The 16857-nt window shown below is 35.3% G+C and overlaps 1 protein-coding gene and 1 non-coding gene across 3 annotated transcripts in view; both read left to right on the top strand.

Annotated features, from left to right (window-relative positions):
- Window positions 1-9212: 9212 nt before the first annotated feature.
- Window positions 9213-9319, top strand: LOC148208971 (small nucleolar RNA R71). Its single transcript, XR_015787493.1, has one exon. It is a non-coding gene; the product is annotated as a small nucleolar RNA R71 (small nucleolar RNA).
- Window positions 9320-12054: 2735 nt separating this feature from the next.
- Window positions 12055-16857, top strand: part of LOC111022292 (putative triglyceride lipase) — a 47300-nt gene continuing 42497 nt past the window's right edge. The window contains exons 1-5 of one of the 2 annotated variants that reach the window (XM_088116953.1): window positions 12055-12475; window positions 14057-14115; window positions 14339-14420; window positions 15237-15304; window positions 15938-16007. In XM_088116953.1, the coding sequence (XP_087973079.1) occupies window positions 12167-12475; window positions 14057-14115; window positions 14339-14420; window positions 15237-15304; window positions 15938-16007 (588 nt within the window). In that variant the 5' untranslated portion in view covers window positions 12055-12166. The remainder of the gene's footprint in view (window positions 12476-14056; window positions 14116-14338; window positions 14421-15236; window positions 15305-15937; window positions 16008-16857) is intronic. The other variant, XM_022299460.2, reaches the window with a different exon arrangement.

Below are 16857 nucleotides of genomic sequence, written 5' to 3'. Positions count from 1 at the left end.
CAAGCCGAACTTTTGCATCATTACTATCTGGGAGTAATGCATTAAAGTTTGCATAAATTCGTTTGTGTTCCATAAAGTAATTTGTAAGCGATTGGTCACCAAACTCAAGTTGGTAGAAGCGCTTGCAAATTTCAAATATTCGACCAACATTTCCTTTTCCAGAATAAATGAATTCTAAATATTTAAGCAACTCTTTAACATACTCACATTCATTAACCAAGCCAATAATGTCACCCTCGATCGAATTCTTGATATGTAGAACTAGTCGAGCATCATCCTACAACCAAGCTTTCTTGCTCTCATCCTTAGGTGGATCCTCAGTTATGTGATCATCCATATCAATACTTTGCAAAAAAAGACGAATATTGATTTTCAATGAAGAATAGTTTGATCCATTCAACTTGTGTTCTGTGATTTTTAATATCATTGGGATCACCTCAGAAGTTACGATTGATTTCTTCTTAGCCATAACAGACAAACGAACTTATTTGAACAAAACATCAAAACCAGACCAAACCACCCGAACCAAACAAAACAGATGAATCAACTGCTTGAACCAAACCGGATTAGGTGTTTTCTGAAACCAGAAACCCTAAGTGCTACCCCACAACAACCAGAGGGCGAAGGCGACGGGTGGCGACTGGCGGTGACGGAAGCACACGGTGACGGCGACGGAGGTACGAAGGACGGCGAGACGAAACCCACGAACAACAATCAGAAAACAGCAGCGCTGGCGAATCAGCAAACGGCGGTCGACGGCGGCGGCAGTAGGCGGCAGCGGCGGTAGTAGTGAGTTGAGTTGGATATGAATGAACAAAAACCCTAATGGGCACAAAACCCTAATGGGCATCAAAATCTAAGTTCAAAACAAAATTTAGAAGAAACCTAGAGCTCTGATACCATGTAGAGACTAAGGTTGGAGAAAATCCAATGTGCTTTATTCTCATTATTAAAGTCTATATATATAGACAAATATACAAGATTGACCTAATCCTATAAGGAGAAGGTAAATGACAAATTAATATTAATACAAGAATATAAAATATACTAATATCTACACTCTAACAACATAAGACATAATTCTGTCATGTATATATATTAAAAAAAGTACTAAAAAATGAGAATATGAAATATGAATAGACTAAAAGCTTTAAAGAGTAATAAATAAAGTATTAATTATCCTTGATTGTAACTATATATTCGTGAATATTTAATTTGTTATGTTTTCTGATTTGTATCCATCCATATTCCACGAGAGATGGAGGAAGATGTGAATGGATAGAATTTGAGAGGAAATAGCGGAGGTGAGAGAATTGAAAGATTAATTTGAAAGGTCATTAGTGAGGGAAAATAATGGAGAAATAGGGGAATTTAGATGAGGAGAGAGAGAAAATTGATGAGGGAAAATAGAGGGGGGCTTCAAGAGGGTGAGAGATGAATGATAAAATTTGAATGACATAATTGTCATCGAGTAATGAAGAAAATGTGTAAACTTAAAAGGGTAAAATATGGAAAGAAAGTCTCTCCTCTATTGTCCCTTATATATATATATAGAATTATAGATATTGACAATTTTTCTAAAATAAACTTGATCTCCCTATTATACACCTCACCTAACTCATTGGATTGAGATGATAAGTTGTGGCTATCCTGTGACGGACACTATACTTAGACAACAGATTTTTTATCTCTCTATTTAGAAAATGAGTTCCCTCATCACTTATCAAACATCATGGGGTTCCATAACGAGTAAAGATATATTTTTGTAAAAATCTCATAACTACCCTTAGCATCATTGGTGGGGATAGCAATAGCTTCTATCCACTTGGAAACATAATCAACATCTAACAAAGTATAATTCTTACAATTTGAAGGAGGAAATGAGCACATGAAATCAATACCTCATACATAAAAAAATCTCAACTTCCAAGATGGGGTTCAGAGGCATCTTGTTAAGTTTAGAAATGTTACATGTCCTCTGACATTTATGAAAAACCTGGGCAAAGCTATCTGCATCATGTGATAGAGTGGGCTAGAAAAATCCACTTTGTAATACCTTCACCGTGGTCTTGTGGCCTGCGAAATGACCTTATATGGAGACATATGACACGCCTCCAAGATTGCTCTTTGCTCTTCCTTCGCCACAAACCTACGAAGGATTTCATCAGAACCAAGTTTGTTTAAATAGGGCTCATCCCACCTATAGTATCTACCATCATGAACAAACTTTTTTACTTGTTGCCTACTGAATTCATGGGGAATAATATGACTTACTAGATAATTAGTAATATTGGCATACCAAGGAATGTCTTCAATACGAAGAAGTTGTTCATCTATGAATTGCTCCCGAATCTCTGCTTGTTCTTCCTGAAGTGGGGACTCGAGTTTAGACAAGTGGTCGGCCACTTTATTCTCTGTTCATTTCTAATTCTTACCTCAATATCAAACTCTTGAAGTAGCAAAATCCAGTGTATCAAATGCGGTTTCGCATCCTTCTTTGCAAACAAGTACTTTAAAGTAGAATGATTAGTATAAGCAATTACTTTTGTCCCAATTAAGTAAACCTTAAATTTATCGAATGGAAATACAACGCTTATAATTCATTTTTAGTAGTAGTATAGTTCACTTGTGCTCCCATTAAAGTCTTACTTGCATAATATATTGGATGTAAGATTTTATTCCTTTTCTGACTTGACATGACTCCTAAATCATAATCACTAGCATCACATATGAGTTCAAATGGTAAATCTCAATTAGGTTCTATTATAATTGGAGTCAAGCTCAAAGCAGCTTTTAAAGTTTCAAAAGCTGTCATACAAGCATCGTAAATGACAAATGGTCTATCAACTTATAGTAGTTGGTAAAGGGGTTTGAATTTTTTTAAAAAAAACTTTTATAGAATGATTATAAAAACCACCTCCATGACCTAAAAAACTTCTAATTCCTCTAACAGTTAGGGAGGTGGTGGTTTTAAAATAACATCAATTTTAGCACGATCCACCTCAATCCCATTTTTTGAAATCTTGTGCCCTAGAATTACCCCCTCTTGTACCATAAAATGACACTTCTCACAATTAAAAACAAAATTTGTTTGTTCACATCTTTGTACAACTTTTCCTAAATTGAATAAACATGGATTAAAAGAATCTCCAAAAATCAAAAAGTCGTCCATAAAAACTTCAAGAATGTCTCTACCATACCTGAGAAAATGGTTGTCATACACCTTTGAAATGTAATCGACGCATTGCACAAGCTGAAAGGCATACGCCTAAAAGCAAATGTCCCATATGGACAAGTAAACGTCGTCTTCTTTTGGTCCTCCGGAGCGGTAGTAGTCTGGTTCTATCCTGAATATCTGTTTAGGAAGCAGTAAAGCTCCTTACCTGCAAGACGATCCAACATTTGATCAACAAATGAAAAATGACCTTTCTTCGATACCTTGTTTAGTTTGCGGTAGTCGATGTAAACTTTTCACCTGCTCAACATTTAGGATGAAATAAGTTCATTTTTCTTGTTTACCACCATAGTCATCCCACCATTCTTTGGTACACAATGTACTGGGTTCACCTAGCTACTATAAAAAATGGGGTAGATGACTCTACGTCTAACAATTTCAAGATGATCTCTTTTCTGATGATTTCCTTCATATTTGGGTGTAAACGTCTCTGGTTCTCGATGGAGTTGCTGGCATATTCTTCCACATAACGCAGGACTTATCCCTCGGATGTTAGCAATAGTCCACCAAATCGCCCTCTTGTATCTTGCCAGAATCTGTAATAACGAACTTTTATTTTCGGTAGACAAACATGAAGAAATAATAACAGGTAAAGTTTCGTTAGTTCCAAGATATACATATTTTAAATGAGACAGTAAAGGCTTTTGTTCCAAAGTGGGTGGTTCCACAATGGATGTTGCAATGTCTTGCATTCTTCTGTCATCATCTCCTTTGCCTCCATCTTGTCCATCGGTGGATTCAACTCTTCTGCTACTTCTAGGTGGGCAATCACCTTCCACAGCCTCTAACTCTTCTTTCATTCCTGTAACTAAGAGGTTATAAAACTCATCGAATAATGTAGGACTAGAAGTATTAATGGTTGAACATTCTTTTAAATCTCCTAATAGCTTCATTGCATCCAGAACATTGAATTTAACCTCTTCATATTAACCTTCATTGTTATTTCTCATTTTCGAACATTAAACACGGTATCTCCAGTAGCTAAGAAAGGTCTCCCTAAGATGATAGGTACATCCAAATCGGCCTCACAGTCTAGAATGATGAAGTCTATAGGGAAGATAAACTTATCTACTTAAACTAGAACATCTAATATTTTTCCTTCAAGCTTCTTAATGGATCTGTCTTCTAATTGGAGAGTAACTGTCATGGGGTCTAGCTTCTCTTATGCCTAACTCCTTGAGAATAGATAAAGGCATAAGGCTAATGCTAGCAACTAAGTTGCATAAAGCTCTACCTAAGTTCTTTCCTCCAATTGAATAAGGGATGATAAAACTGTCGAGATCTCTACATTTAATGGGTACAGGATAACCTACGGCTTCACTACAATATTTGGTCATAGCTACCATCTTCTTTTTCTTCCTAGACACAATATCATTTAGGAACTTAGCATAATTTGTCATTTGCTCTAAAGCATCTACTAAAGGAATGCTTATGTGCAACTGTTTTTTAGGATGTCTAAATGAAGGGATGTGAATCCCGAAGCGGAAGCGGATCTTCGTTGATGATTTTTGGGAAAACAAAATATAAGTGTTGAGATGAAAATACAGGGGAAAAATTTACCTTTGAAGAACGTTTCTTCTACGGTTTCCACCCAAACACTACCACTGTGTCTTCCTCGCTATCCTCTTAGGTCTCGAGACCGTGCTTGTGAGAGCACCTCGTTTGGAATGAGAGAGAGTATTCAGATAGAGAGCTCCTTGAGAGATTGGAAGTTTTTTTTCTTCTTTTGTTATGTGTGAGTTGCAGAACCGTTCTGCTTCCCATTTCACAATGAAAAAGAAGAATGACGTGGGGTAACTCCCCACGTCATTACCAACTTCCCACTCCCCTGCAATTTTGCAGGGGAGTTTAACATTAATATAAATATTAATATTAATATTAATATTAATAATATATAATTAATATATATATGTATATATATATAATAATTAATTAATCATATTAATTAATAAATATTAATTAATTATTAATCTAATTAATAATTAATTAACATATATATATATATATATCAAATAATTAACACTTAATTATTTATCACATAAATAGAATCATATTCTATAGTATTTCTCTCGTATAACCTATAGTTTTAATGTACATCTTATGCACATTATTTTTAACTATTTTAACCTATAGTTTTAATATGAATCTTATTCATATTAATTTTATTTGAATCTCATTCAAATAATTTCTCTCATAATATATAGTTTTAATTTAGAATTAACTATATATTATAATGTATCAATATACATATAATCCCTTATTAAATTTGAACAGTTCAAATTCTTCCAAAAACTTAATCCTCGTTTTACCCGTTATGAGCTAGCAAGGGGACCTAATGGACCTACAGATCAGAAGCTCCAATGATACGAGATTAATCGGTCAAACTCATTGACCGAGTTAATCAACATTCGTTAACTACGGGTCACTCCACTAAAGTCCCGCAGTTGCACTCTTCTCATTGTAGAATGTTTTCGTGTTCATGGATATACGACCATTAATGACAAGTCAATCCTTCACGAGTGCTTGTAACTCAAGTTGGGTCAAATTACCGTTTTACCCCTGAGTTACATTTACTCCTTACATACCACTGCTCCTCCAATGAACAACCCGGTTATGGTCCGACCAATAACCGGAAGTCCCTCTCGGGCCAATGAGAGGGTGGGGCCCCTTGTTCAAGTCCCGGAGTCAGCATTTAAGGGAACACTCATCTACTCCCCTAAAGTCGGAGAGGAGTGAATTCAATCTTGTGAAGTTATGTTCCCAGCTCCCCACTCGGTCTCATCCCCAAAATGGTAGGAATATTGAGTCGGCATCTCGGGCCACTCTCACCCATACAGATCAAAGGACGAGCCCTCATGGGCATGAGTCCATAACTCACTCAGGACTGAGAATGAGTTGTCTGGTCATCCAAAGAAACAGCAATCTATTAGTTAACGGTGTTACATCTAAAGATTGGCTATTTCGTGGTCCAGTCTTATACAAACTCATTGTATAGGATACCCCTACTCGCATGTCTCCACACGAACGACTTGGATCGAGTCGTCTGTAACCTTTACAGAGTGGGCCGTATCCATATTGCCAGGATAAGGTACCCAGCCTTATCCATATACTATAGACCCTTTAGGTTATTCACGGGACATTATCTACTTGTATATCAGGGTATATCAAATATATACCTCGTATATCAGGGGTATATCAAATATATACCCAGTACATATACTGTCCCGGTTACACTAAAATAACCTCGGATGTTTAGTTTATTGGATTTTGGACAATGCAATGCTATGAATTCAACAACAAATTTATTGAATAAAACTTTATTGAATATACATTTGTTTTTACACAAAATACAAACTACGAGTTTATGGCAACACACCCAACACTAAATACTTCATAAACTGAGATTCTTGATTTTTCTTGGCTAGTCTTCATGGAAAATGAGGAATCAGGGTAAGAGACGAACTTACCTAAGGAGAGGCTCCATGTGCATCCCCCTTACTTAAGGTGGTTTTTTCTTTCCCTGACTCGTTAGAGGTATTCTGAAACTCCTTTGGTTTGGTCCATCAGAACTCCCTCAACCTCCCCACGAAAAGTTGGGATGGTGTCTCCACCCCAAATTGTAGGTGTTTGAATAGGGACTGAAGTTCTGTTGATTTGCATTGCCTACATAATAAACAAAAGCTAGGTTATGCGGACAATTCTCATAAAGATAGTTATCATTACAATAAAAACAAACGAGTTCATTAATTTGGCAAATGGGAGAAGAGGCAATAAACTCCGGCTGCATGGACTGCACAGGTTTGGCTAGTGTATTCCTCCTTTCTAGAGCCATTCTTTTAGCATTTGATTCATCGTCACCATCTCCTTCTGCATCAATGTTGCTATGTCCAGTGCCAACACTTCGGCCTGCATGTATCAACCTTTGGGAACACCATAGCTCATTATAGGAAGCTAGGTCCTCCAAAATATCAACAATTTTGTTGAAGGTCTTCTTCATGAAAGCTCCATTTGTGGTGTTGTTGGTGTTGGGTGTGTTGCCCTAAACTCGTAGTTTGTATTTTGTAAAAACAAATGTCTATTTAATAAAGTTTTATTCAATAAATTTGTTGTTGAATCATAGCTTTGCATTGTCCAAAATCCAATAAACTAAACATCCAAGGTTATTTTTGATGTAATCGGGACAGTATATATACTGCGTATATAGTTGATATACGGTGTATATATTTGATATACCCCTGATATATGAATGAATAATGTCCCGTGAATAACCTAAAGGGTCTATAGTATATGGATAAGGTTGGGTACCTTATCCTGGCAACACTAAGGATACGGCCCGCTCTGTAAAGGTTACAAACGACTCGATCCAGGTCGTTCGTGTGGAGACATGCGAGTGGGGGTATCCTATACAATGAGTTTGTATAAGACCGGACCGCAAAATAGGCAATCTTTAGATGTAACACCATTAACTAATAGATTGCCATTTCTTAAGATGACCAAACAACTCATTCTCAATCCTGAGTGAGTTATAGACTCCTGCCCGTGAGGACTCGTTCTTTGATCTGTATGGGTGAGAGTGGCCGGAGTCGCCGACTCAACATTCCTACCATTTTGGGGACGAGACCGAGTGGGGAGCTGGGAACATAACTTCACAAGATGGAATTCACTCCTCCCCGACTTTAAGGGAGTAGATGAGTGTTCCCTTAAATACTGACTCCGGGACTTGAACAAGGGGCCCCACCCTCTCATTGGCCGAGAGGGACTTCCGGTTATTGGTTGGACCATAACCGGGTTGTTCATTAGTGGAGCAGTGGTGTTTAAGGAGTAAGATGTAACTCAGGGGTAAAATGGTAATTTGACCCAACTTGAGTTACGAACACTCGTGAAGGATTGACTCGTCATTAATGGTTGTATATCCCTGTACACGAAAACATTTTGCAGTGAGAAGAGTGCAACTGCGGGTCTTTAGTGGAATGACCCGTAGTTAACGAATCTAGATTAACTCGGTCAATGAGTTTGACCGATTAATCTTGCATCGTTGGAGCTTCGGATCTGTAGGTCCATTAGGTTCCCTTGCCAGCTCATAACGGGTAATATGAGGATCAAGTTTTTGGAAGAATTTGAATTGTTCAAATTACTTAAGGGATTATATGTATATTGATACATTATAATATATATAGTTAATTGTAAATTAAAACTATATATTATGAGAGATATTATTTGAATGAGATTCAAATAAAATTAATATGAATAAGATTCATATTAAAATTATAGGTTAAAAATAATGTGCATAAGATGTACATTAAAACTATAGGTTATACGAGAGAAATGTTTTAGAATATGATTCTAATTTTATAATAAATAATTAAGTGTTAATTATTTATGTATATATATATTTATTAATTATTAATTGGATTAATAATTAATTATATTAATTAATTTGATTAATTAATTATATATATATATATATATATATTATATATTGTAATTATTATTATATTATATATATATATATATTAATATTGATATTAATATTATTATTAATATTAACTCCCCTGCAAAATTGCACTGGAGTGTGAGGTGTTGTGACGTGGGGAGTTACCCCACGTCACCCTTCTTCTTCTTCTCCAAGTGTTGGAGAAGGTGAACAGTGATTACAGAACAAAAAAAAAAAAAAAAACTCCCAATGATTTCTCTCAAAATTCTCTCAATTTCTCCCTCTCTCGATCAAGGTGCTACCACAAGCACGATCCCGAGACCCAAGAGGATAGCGAGGAAGATCCGATGGTGGTGTTCGAGGGGAATTCACTGAAGAAACGTTCTTCAAAGGTTTGGAATTTCCCCTGTATTTTCTTCTTTAAAACTTGATTTTGTATCCCGAAAATCAGCAACGAAAATCCGTTTCCGCTCCGGGATTCACATCCCTTCAGTTGGATGGTCCAAACCTCGAAAGAAATGCTCGATCTAGATATATGCTAGTAATCCGTGGTTTGGACACTTCTTTAGCAACTCTTTGAATCTCTCTCATGCCTCGTGCACTAGTTCACTATCATATTGTCTAAATGTAACAATCTCTTATCTTATGTTGGCATAACGAGTGGGAGGAAAACATTTCGTAAGAAACTTTTGTACTAGCAACTCCCATGTGGTGATTGAACCTGGTGGAAATGAGTTAAGCCACGTTCTTGCCTTGTCCCTGAGAGAAATGAAAAAAGAGTTAATCTCAATGCATCATCAGTAATATTTGGCAATCTAAAAGCATTTTCAATTTGAAGAAAAGATTTAAGATGGTTGTGAGGATCTTCATGTTCACAACTTCCAAACTGTCCTAATGTCTAAAGTCTTTAAAACATGAGTGACTTTACTTCGAAGTTGGCAGCTTCTGGAATAGGATTCAAGATAACTGAGTCCAAATTCTAGAAAGTTGTAGTTGTATATAGCTACGTATTTACCATATGGATATGGTTAAACTCCTAATTGTTTTGTTGACCTATACCATGACCTGCCATATCTCCGTTTCTATTGTCAATTGGTGAGTCTATAGCTACGTATTTACCATATGGATATGGTTAAACTCCTAATTGTTTTGTTGACCTCTACCATGACCTGCCATATCTCCGTTTCTATTGTCAATTGGTGAGTCTGCAGGATTTCGAGGTGGAACTTTGTCCTTAAACGTAATGGTACTCTCATTATCACTTTCAGGATCTACTTCTAATTCTTTCTCTTTTTGTTTTTCTAGTTGTTTTCTAAGTCACTATTCTCTTCTCAACCTACGAAAGGTTATGCCAATTTCATGATCGAAGGGCAATAGAAATGATTCCATGCTCATACACTGAACAACAACCTTTGAGGTTTGATGTATATCGACAAACTTTTTAAGAACAGAAACAACATCTACAAAAACTAATTACAAAAATGAAGAAAATACTAAAAAAAAAAAATAGTCCTTGGCAACAATGCCAAAAAACTTGTTTGAGATTTTTTATTCGAAATAAATCGCTAGAGCAAAATGTACACCCGTCACAAGTAATAAAATGAAATGACTATTTCAAGTATCGACCCACAGAGACTAATGAAGCATTTTTTTTAATAAAATGACGTTAATTAGCAACTTTGCAAATGAATTTAAGGTAACAAATAACACAATTGATGTCGGTTTGATGTATAAAAACTTAATGCAACTCAACCCAATTACTTCGAATTAGCTAAAATTACACAAAATTAATCTGCTAGGCGTCAGACGCCTCTTAGGTTTTTCATCAGTTCTGCTTCGCAATTTTCTTATGTCTAAGTGATTTTAAAGATATAAATCCGTTTCTAATATGTCTATTAGAAAAGTGAACTTAATTTAATAAAAACCAACCGTAACCTTGGGTCGAGGTCCTATGTCTAGGCTACTAGAACGAAACCTTAATGTCTAAAGTCTTTCTCTTTGAATTTAAATCATTTAAGTTGTAAAAAAGACTCAACTCTTTCAATATTGAGTTTTATTAAAACATTAATTCGCCAAATTAATCCTTTAACTTTATAAAACAATTTTAAATGATAAAAGAGGTGAGAAACACCTTTTACTTTGTTGGTTTTTAAAAAGTTTTAGCTAATTTTCAATTTTAAATGATAAAAGAAGTGAGAAACACCTTTTACCACCTCGTTGGTTTTTAAAAAGTTTTAGCTAATTTTCAATAATTGAGTTAGGAGAAACTAATTTAGCTCATGTTGAAGAAATACAAGTTGAATAGATCAAAGTTGAGTTTTAAAGACATGATTTAAAAAATGTCCTCAATGGAGGTTTTTTTTATAATCCAGTATAGGCTCTTCATTCTCAACACTCTTCAAAACCTTTGAACCCTCAGAGGCCAAGAGATCACCAAAAAGAACTTCATTCGATAGGCAAAAAATATTGTTTTTTTACAAAACAGAGAGAAGAAGATCAACAAATTTTGAGATTGTTTATGTGGGTTCTTTCAATTACAAATCAAGAAGGAAAAGAGCAAAATTTGTTTTAGGCAAAATTTGATTTTTCCTCCTCTTTCTTCCCCTCAAAATCCACCTTCAAACTTTCAAAATAACAACCCAGATTCAAAATAAAAAACTAAGGGTGCGTTTGGTTGGTAATCAGAAAACAGAAATTTGAAAACAAAAGATTCAATGAAAACAAAAGTTGTATTCTTTGTTTTCAGTATTTGGTAATTGAATCTCAATTTAAAAAATTGTTCAATGTGTGCTTAGTAATATATTTGTAAACTAGAAGTAGTTTGCAAACTAAATTTTAGTTTAATCTAAACTTATATTAATTAATTTATTAATATTTTTTTTATGATTTTTTTTTAATTTTAACAAACATAACATGAGTTTATAATATGAAGTAATATATTTATCAAAGTTTGTATCATTTTTAATGTAATTCTGCATATTCAAAATTTCAAATTCTGAATCTGAAAACACTGAAAAGATAAGAAAATCATTTTTAGAATTTCTACTGTTTGAATCACAGAATCCGAAAACAGTTTTAAAAAAAGAATATACAAAATCCTGCCAAATACGTATTAGCTGAATTCCGAGTTTCCACCCAAACAGACCCTAAGACTTCCATCAAATCCCAACTTCAAGATCAAACCCATCTTCAAAATACATCAAAACCCAACTCAAAATCAAACCCACCCTCAAAATCAATTTGGGTCAAATATTTTGAGTCATGAAGTAAAAAAATCTCAAATTACATGGGCAAAATTGAAAATCTTCCCAAATGAAATTGTGGTTGAATCCATGAATGGCGGGTATAAACCACCCGTTTGGTGACGAGTGCATAAAAACAATGTGAAAATGGGCGCGCTCTAGAATGACCGTTACTCTGTTCTAGACCTTACTCGCTGTTCCGTTGCCGTACGCAAAGCTTCTTCTAGTCCCCTCGCTGTTGCCTCTGCTGCTGCTATGGCCTCTCTTCACACCCATCTTCCCTACAATTCTTCTTTCTCCCCTCTCCTTCCCAATCTCCGTCAAACGCGGTGCCTCCTCGTCTCCCGTAACCTCCGACCTGCGTTTTCCGGGAGAGCTAGGGTTTTAACTTTCCGGATTAATCCTTGGGGTCGCATCGGAGCATCCTCGTTTCGTTGCCTCTGTAGAACAGGGATTGAAGTTGAAAATTTATCGCTCCTGGAAGGAAATGAACGGCCACCCTTCGATATCAATCTCGCCGTCATTCTTGCCGGTTTCGCGTTTGAAGCATACACAAGCCCCCCTGTAATCTTATAACTCTGCTTACTTTTTCATTTTTGTTGGTTTGTTTGTTTAATTTCTAAGTCCTGCAACTTCCTCGTGGGTGAGGAATGTGCTTATGTAGCCACCCATTTCCCGATACTCAAATTTTTAGAATGAGAGCGATGGTCTGTGGTTTATCTTGCCTGTTGGCTTTTAGGATCCCCAAGGAAGGCGATATATCAATATGTCTTTTGATTTTATGTCTACTGTTAAGTTTTCAGCTGGAGATGGATGTAGCGTTGGTCTCTGGGAGATGCTTGGCTTCCAAACAATAATCTTCAGTCGCAGTTTTCCTTTTTATATTCCTTCTTTTTTTTTATTAGAAACTGAGAATTTCATTAACAAAGAGGAGAAGATATAAAAGAAGGGGAAAAGCAATCCCCAAAAAGCCAATTGTTACGATTTCATTAACAAACTGAGAATTTCTTCAGTTATCTTTTTTTTTTTTTTTTTTTTAACAAGAAACGAACTTTTCATTGATGGATGAAAAGGAACATAAAATGTTCAAAGATACAAACTCCCAAGGGAGTGAAAAAACATAAAATAAAAAGATACAATCCAGAATAGCAAAAATAAAAAGACAGAGTATCATCCTGTGTGTGTCTAACTAGAAAAAATGAAAGTCCCCCAATTAACATATATCATGTTTGGAGAATAATTAGCAAAAAGATTGGATAGAGCACACCATTGAGACGCTTTAAACTTAGCCAAGTTGAAGCACTCCACTGAAGATCTTCTTTTCTTCAGTTATCTTGTTATCTGGCAATTCATCTTCCCCGTAGAGCTCTCTATGGTAGAGAAATCGGCGAATTGGCTTCCTTGTTTATAGTATTCAAACAGCCAATCTTAGTGCACACCACAAAGATTGTCATATGTACGCTATTGATTTTTCTTGTAATTCTTTGTACAATTTTTTTTAACAAGATACAATCTTCTCATTGAAAAAATGTAATGGAACTACAAATGTTCAAAAGAAACAAACCCCGAAAATGAGTGAGAAAAAAGTAAAAGAAAAACAGAGCTCTGAAAAGAATTGCATTGCAAAACTTTCAAAAATCAGGGCCATGAAAAAGAGAAGAAACAATAATGCAGTAAAGTCTAGTATTATTTCAGAAATTTGGTTCGAGTGAAATCAAAGGATTTTTAAGGCAAACGAAGGATGTATGTGGAGCACCTCGATACTTTCAATTTCAGGGTGTTCTCTTTCTAGTTCATTTACACGCTATTTTGCTAGTGATATTTGTTTCAACTGGGAAGTTTTTGTTTCATCTTTTCTAGCTTTTCTTTCTTATTTCCATTCTCTTAGAAGTTTGTATCCTTTAACATGTTTCTTTTCATTAATCAATGAAAAATTCACGTTTCCTTTGAAATGGTTGGAACGTATCATTTTTCTAGGAGAGCCCTTTCTAAATAATTTTTTTTTCCTATTTGTGCTAATTGGAGGGCAATTTTTGTAAGATCCTTGCTAAGGGGTTTGAATGATAACTTCGTTTTGTATCTCTCTTATAAGTGAGTTTAATTTTTTTCTCTTGTGATCTTAAAACAATCTCCTTTTTGTTACAGGAAAATTTTGGGAGGTGTGAAGTTGACGCTGCAGGTTGTACGACTGTATATCTTTCAGAGTATGTAATCACTGTCCTTGTGTTGAAGCCTGAAGGAAGTCTTGGATTCTTTAGTTGTATATTTACCCTACTGTAGTAGTGGTTCACCAAAAAAGGGAAAAAAAGTGGTTCATAATTCTTTTTGCTATTGACTGTAACTAGGTTTATTTGAGTTCACCATTGGACATGCCAATTTTTATTCATAAATCCAACTTTTAAGTACAGTAATGATTCGCTCACGCAGATCATTTATTCGAGAGATATATGATGGTCAACTATTCATAAAGCTGAAGAAGGGCATTGATTTTCCTGCAATGGATCTATGGGTAGCTCCTTTCCCTTAGTATTATTTTTTTTGTTTTTTTTCTGCTATGAGATATAGTTTTAATTTTCTAACTTCCGTGGGAAAGCCAGGGTCTTAGGAAAAATTCAATTTTGTAATGGTCTCTCCTCTTGGGAAGTAAGTCTGGAAAGAAAGGCATGGAAATATTGTCTTCAGAAGAGAAGCTCTCGAGACATTTGTGCTGAGGCATATATTAATGTTTAGTTTGTCTTTTACTCCCCAAAAATTTTGTCGCTGCCCTTAATTTTCTTTTCAATTAATATAAATTTTAGGATTCTTTTATTGTTAATTTTGGCCTCTCTTTGGGGGATACGTGATCCTTCTAATTTTGGACATGCCTTTGATTATATGCCTAATGTTTCTAACAGAAAACAAGGCACTATCCATAGTATCCTGCATGTCTCTGGTATCGTTGCATTACTATTCGAGTGTTCTGAAACAAAACTATATTTTTTAAAAAGCTATTCGCTTTATTATTATTATTATTATTATTATTATTATTATTTTTGAGAATGGGGAGTTTGGAGCTTTGCTCCCCTATACCTAAGGGCATCGGCGCTTGCCCCAAGGTCCGGACCTAGGAGACGTCCAGGGTTTTTGGTATTAAGCTCACCATAAAATTTGAACTTGAGACCTCTAAGTCAGTATGACCATGAGACCCCAAGCCCTTGCCAACTGGGCTGCCTCTTGGGGGCAAAGCTATTCGCTTTATACAATCACTATGTGTTCTTTTTGCTTCTAATGCTATACATTCTCGCCACTTCCTATATCTTTGTTCCTTGTTTTGACATGCTTTCAGGGAACAAGCGATCCATATGTGCTGTTTCAATTGGATGGTCAGGTTGCTAAAAGCAAGACAAAATGGGGGTGAGGAATGTATTCGTACTAAAATTCTCCATCATGTATAAGTGATATGACACTTCATTACAACTGACAAATATTACTGCCATAATTTATAACTAAAGGTCTTAATGGTAGCAATAAAAGAGAAAGGAAAGGAAAGGAAAAAAGGATTCCAAGGAAAAAGCCTGTACTGGGAGATATTTACATAAATAATATTGAATTTGGGATCTTATTTAAGCTTTTGTGGATGCTCTAAGTGCGTTTTTGTGGCTTACTTGGCAAGAAAGGAACCAAAGATCTCCAAAGACAAGGAACTTCCTTTTGAGTGGTTTTTTGATATAGTTTTTTCGATCATCACTTGGTGCAAATGCTCTCCTCTTTTTCATTACTGTAGCTTTTCTTCTTTTCTATCCAATTGTAGAGATTTTTTGTAACTCCCTTGGATTGGGGTTTTCCCTATCATCAATTAAATTACATCTCAACAAAAAAATAAAGGGGGACTTTCTTTAAATTCTTTGTTATTTTAGCTCCCATATAGTCCTAAAGGAAGTTGTTAGTTTTAAAAACTTCTGGGTTTTGAAAGATGTAAGCATTTCACTGTAACTTTTGATGGATTTTTTACTTTCCTCTAATTACCATTCTAACATGTTATGATAGGACAAAGGAGCCAACATGGAATGAGAACTTCACTCTTAACATCAAGGAGGCTTCTACTAAATATGTTCAGGTAATATTAACTCCTATCAACCTCCTGCAACAAATTCTTGCACAACCATTCCATTTTTTGGAAGTGTATAATGATGTACTTGAAAATAAAGATGCTTGATGTTTGGTACTGCAGGCAAAGTGTAGAACATTCATTTGTCCATTAATTCATTAAGAGTTTATGAGACGCCTTCTTTATGATTTTTGGTTGTTGTTGAGATATCTATATATGAGTTAAATTTACCCAACCAATCAACTTAAGCTTTTGGGTTGAGTGGTGGTTTATTCATCCTTAACATGGTATCAAAGCAAGAGGTTCTATGTTCGAACTCCTGCATTGTTATTGCTTCCTCATTTATTATGATTTCCACTTGTTGGGTTTTGTTGCAATTTTTAAAGCCCACAAGTGAGAAGGAGTGTTGAGATATCATGTATGAATTAAATTTACCTAATCCATCAGCTTAAGCTTTTGATTTGAGTGGTGGTTTATTCATCGATAACAATTTAGATGGAATAAAATATTTGGATTCCAGTATATCAAAGTAAGAAATACCTAGCCTTCTTATATAGAAGAAAGACTCAATACAAAGAAGGAAATAAGGATAAAAATAACAATTAACATTGAAATATTTATAGCTTGTTAAAAAAGGTCGGTTCACCGACCGAAACCAACTGACAGAATGTTGGTTGGCGAGAAAGAAGAAAATAGGTCGGTCGGCAGGCGTTTTGGCCTGAAAATCGACCTGACCGACCGACATACACCCCTACCATATAAAGATTCCTTTAACTGACATACTTTTTTGAAGCTTTTTGAGAAGAAATTTTCTTATTCATCTTAATACAATAGGATGTGATATTTATACAAGATTACT

This window comes from Momordica charantia (genome assembly GCF_013281855.1).
Source record: "Momordica charantia cultivar OHB3-1 chromosome 9 unlocalized genomic scaffold, Mcharantia_2.0 BLBB01000009.1, whole genome shotgun sequence".
Lineage (NCBI taxonomy): Eukaryota > Viridiplantae > Streptophyta > Magnoliopsida > Cucurbitales > Cucurbitaceae > Momordica > Momordica charantia.
Note: the sequence above shows the minus strand (reverse complement) of the source record. Positions and strands in the feature narration are given on the sequence as shown.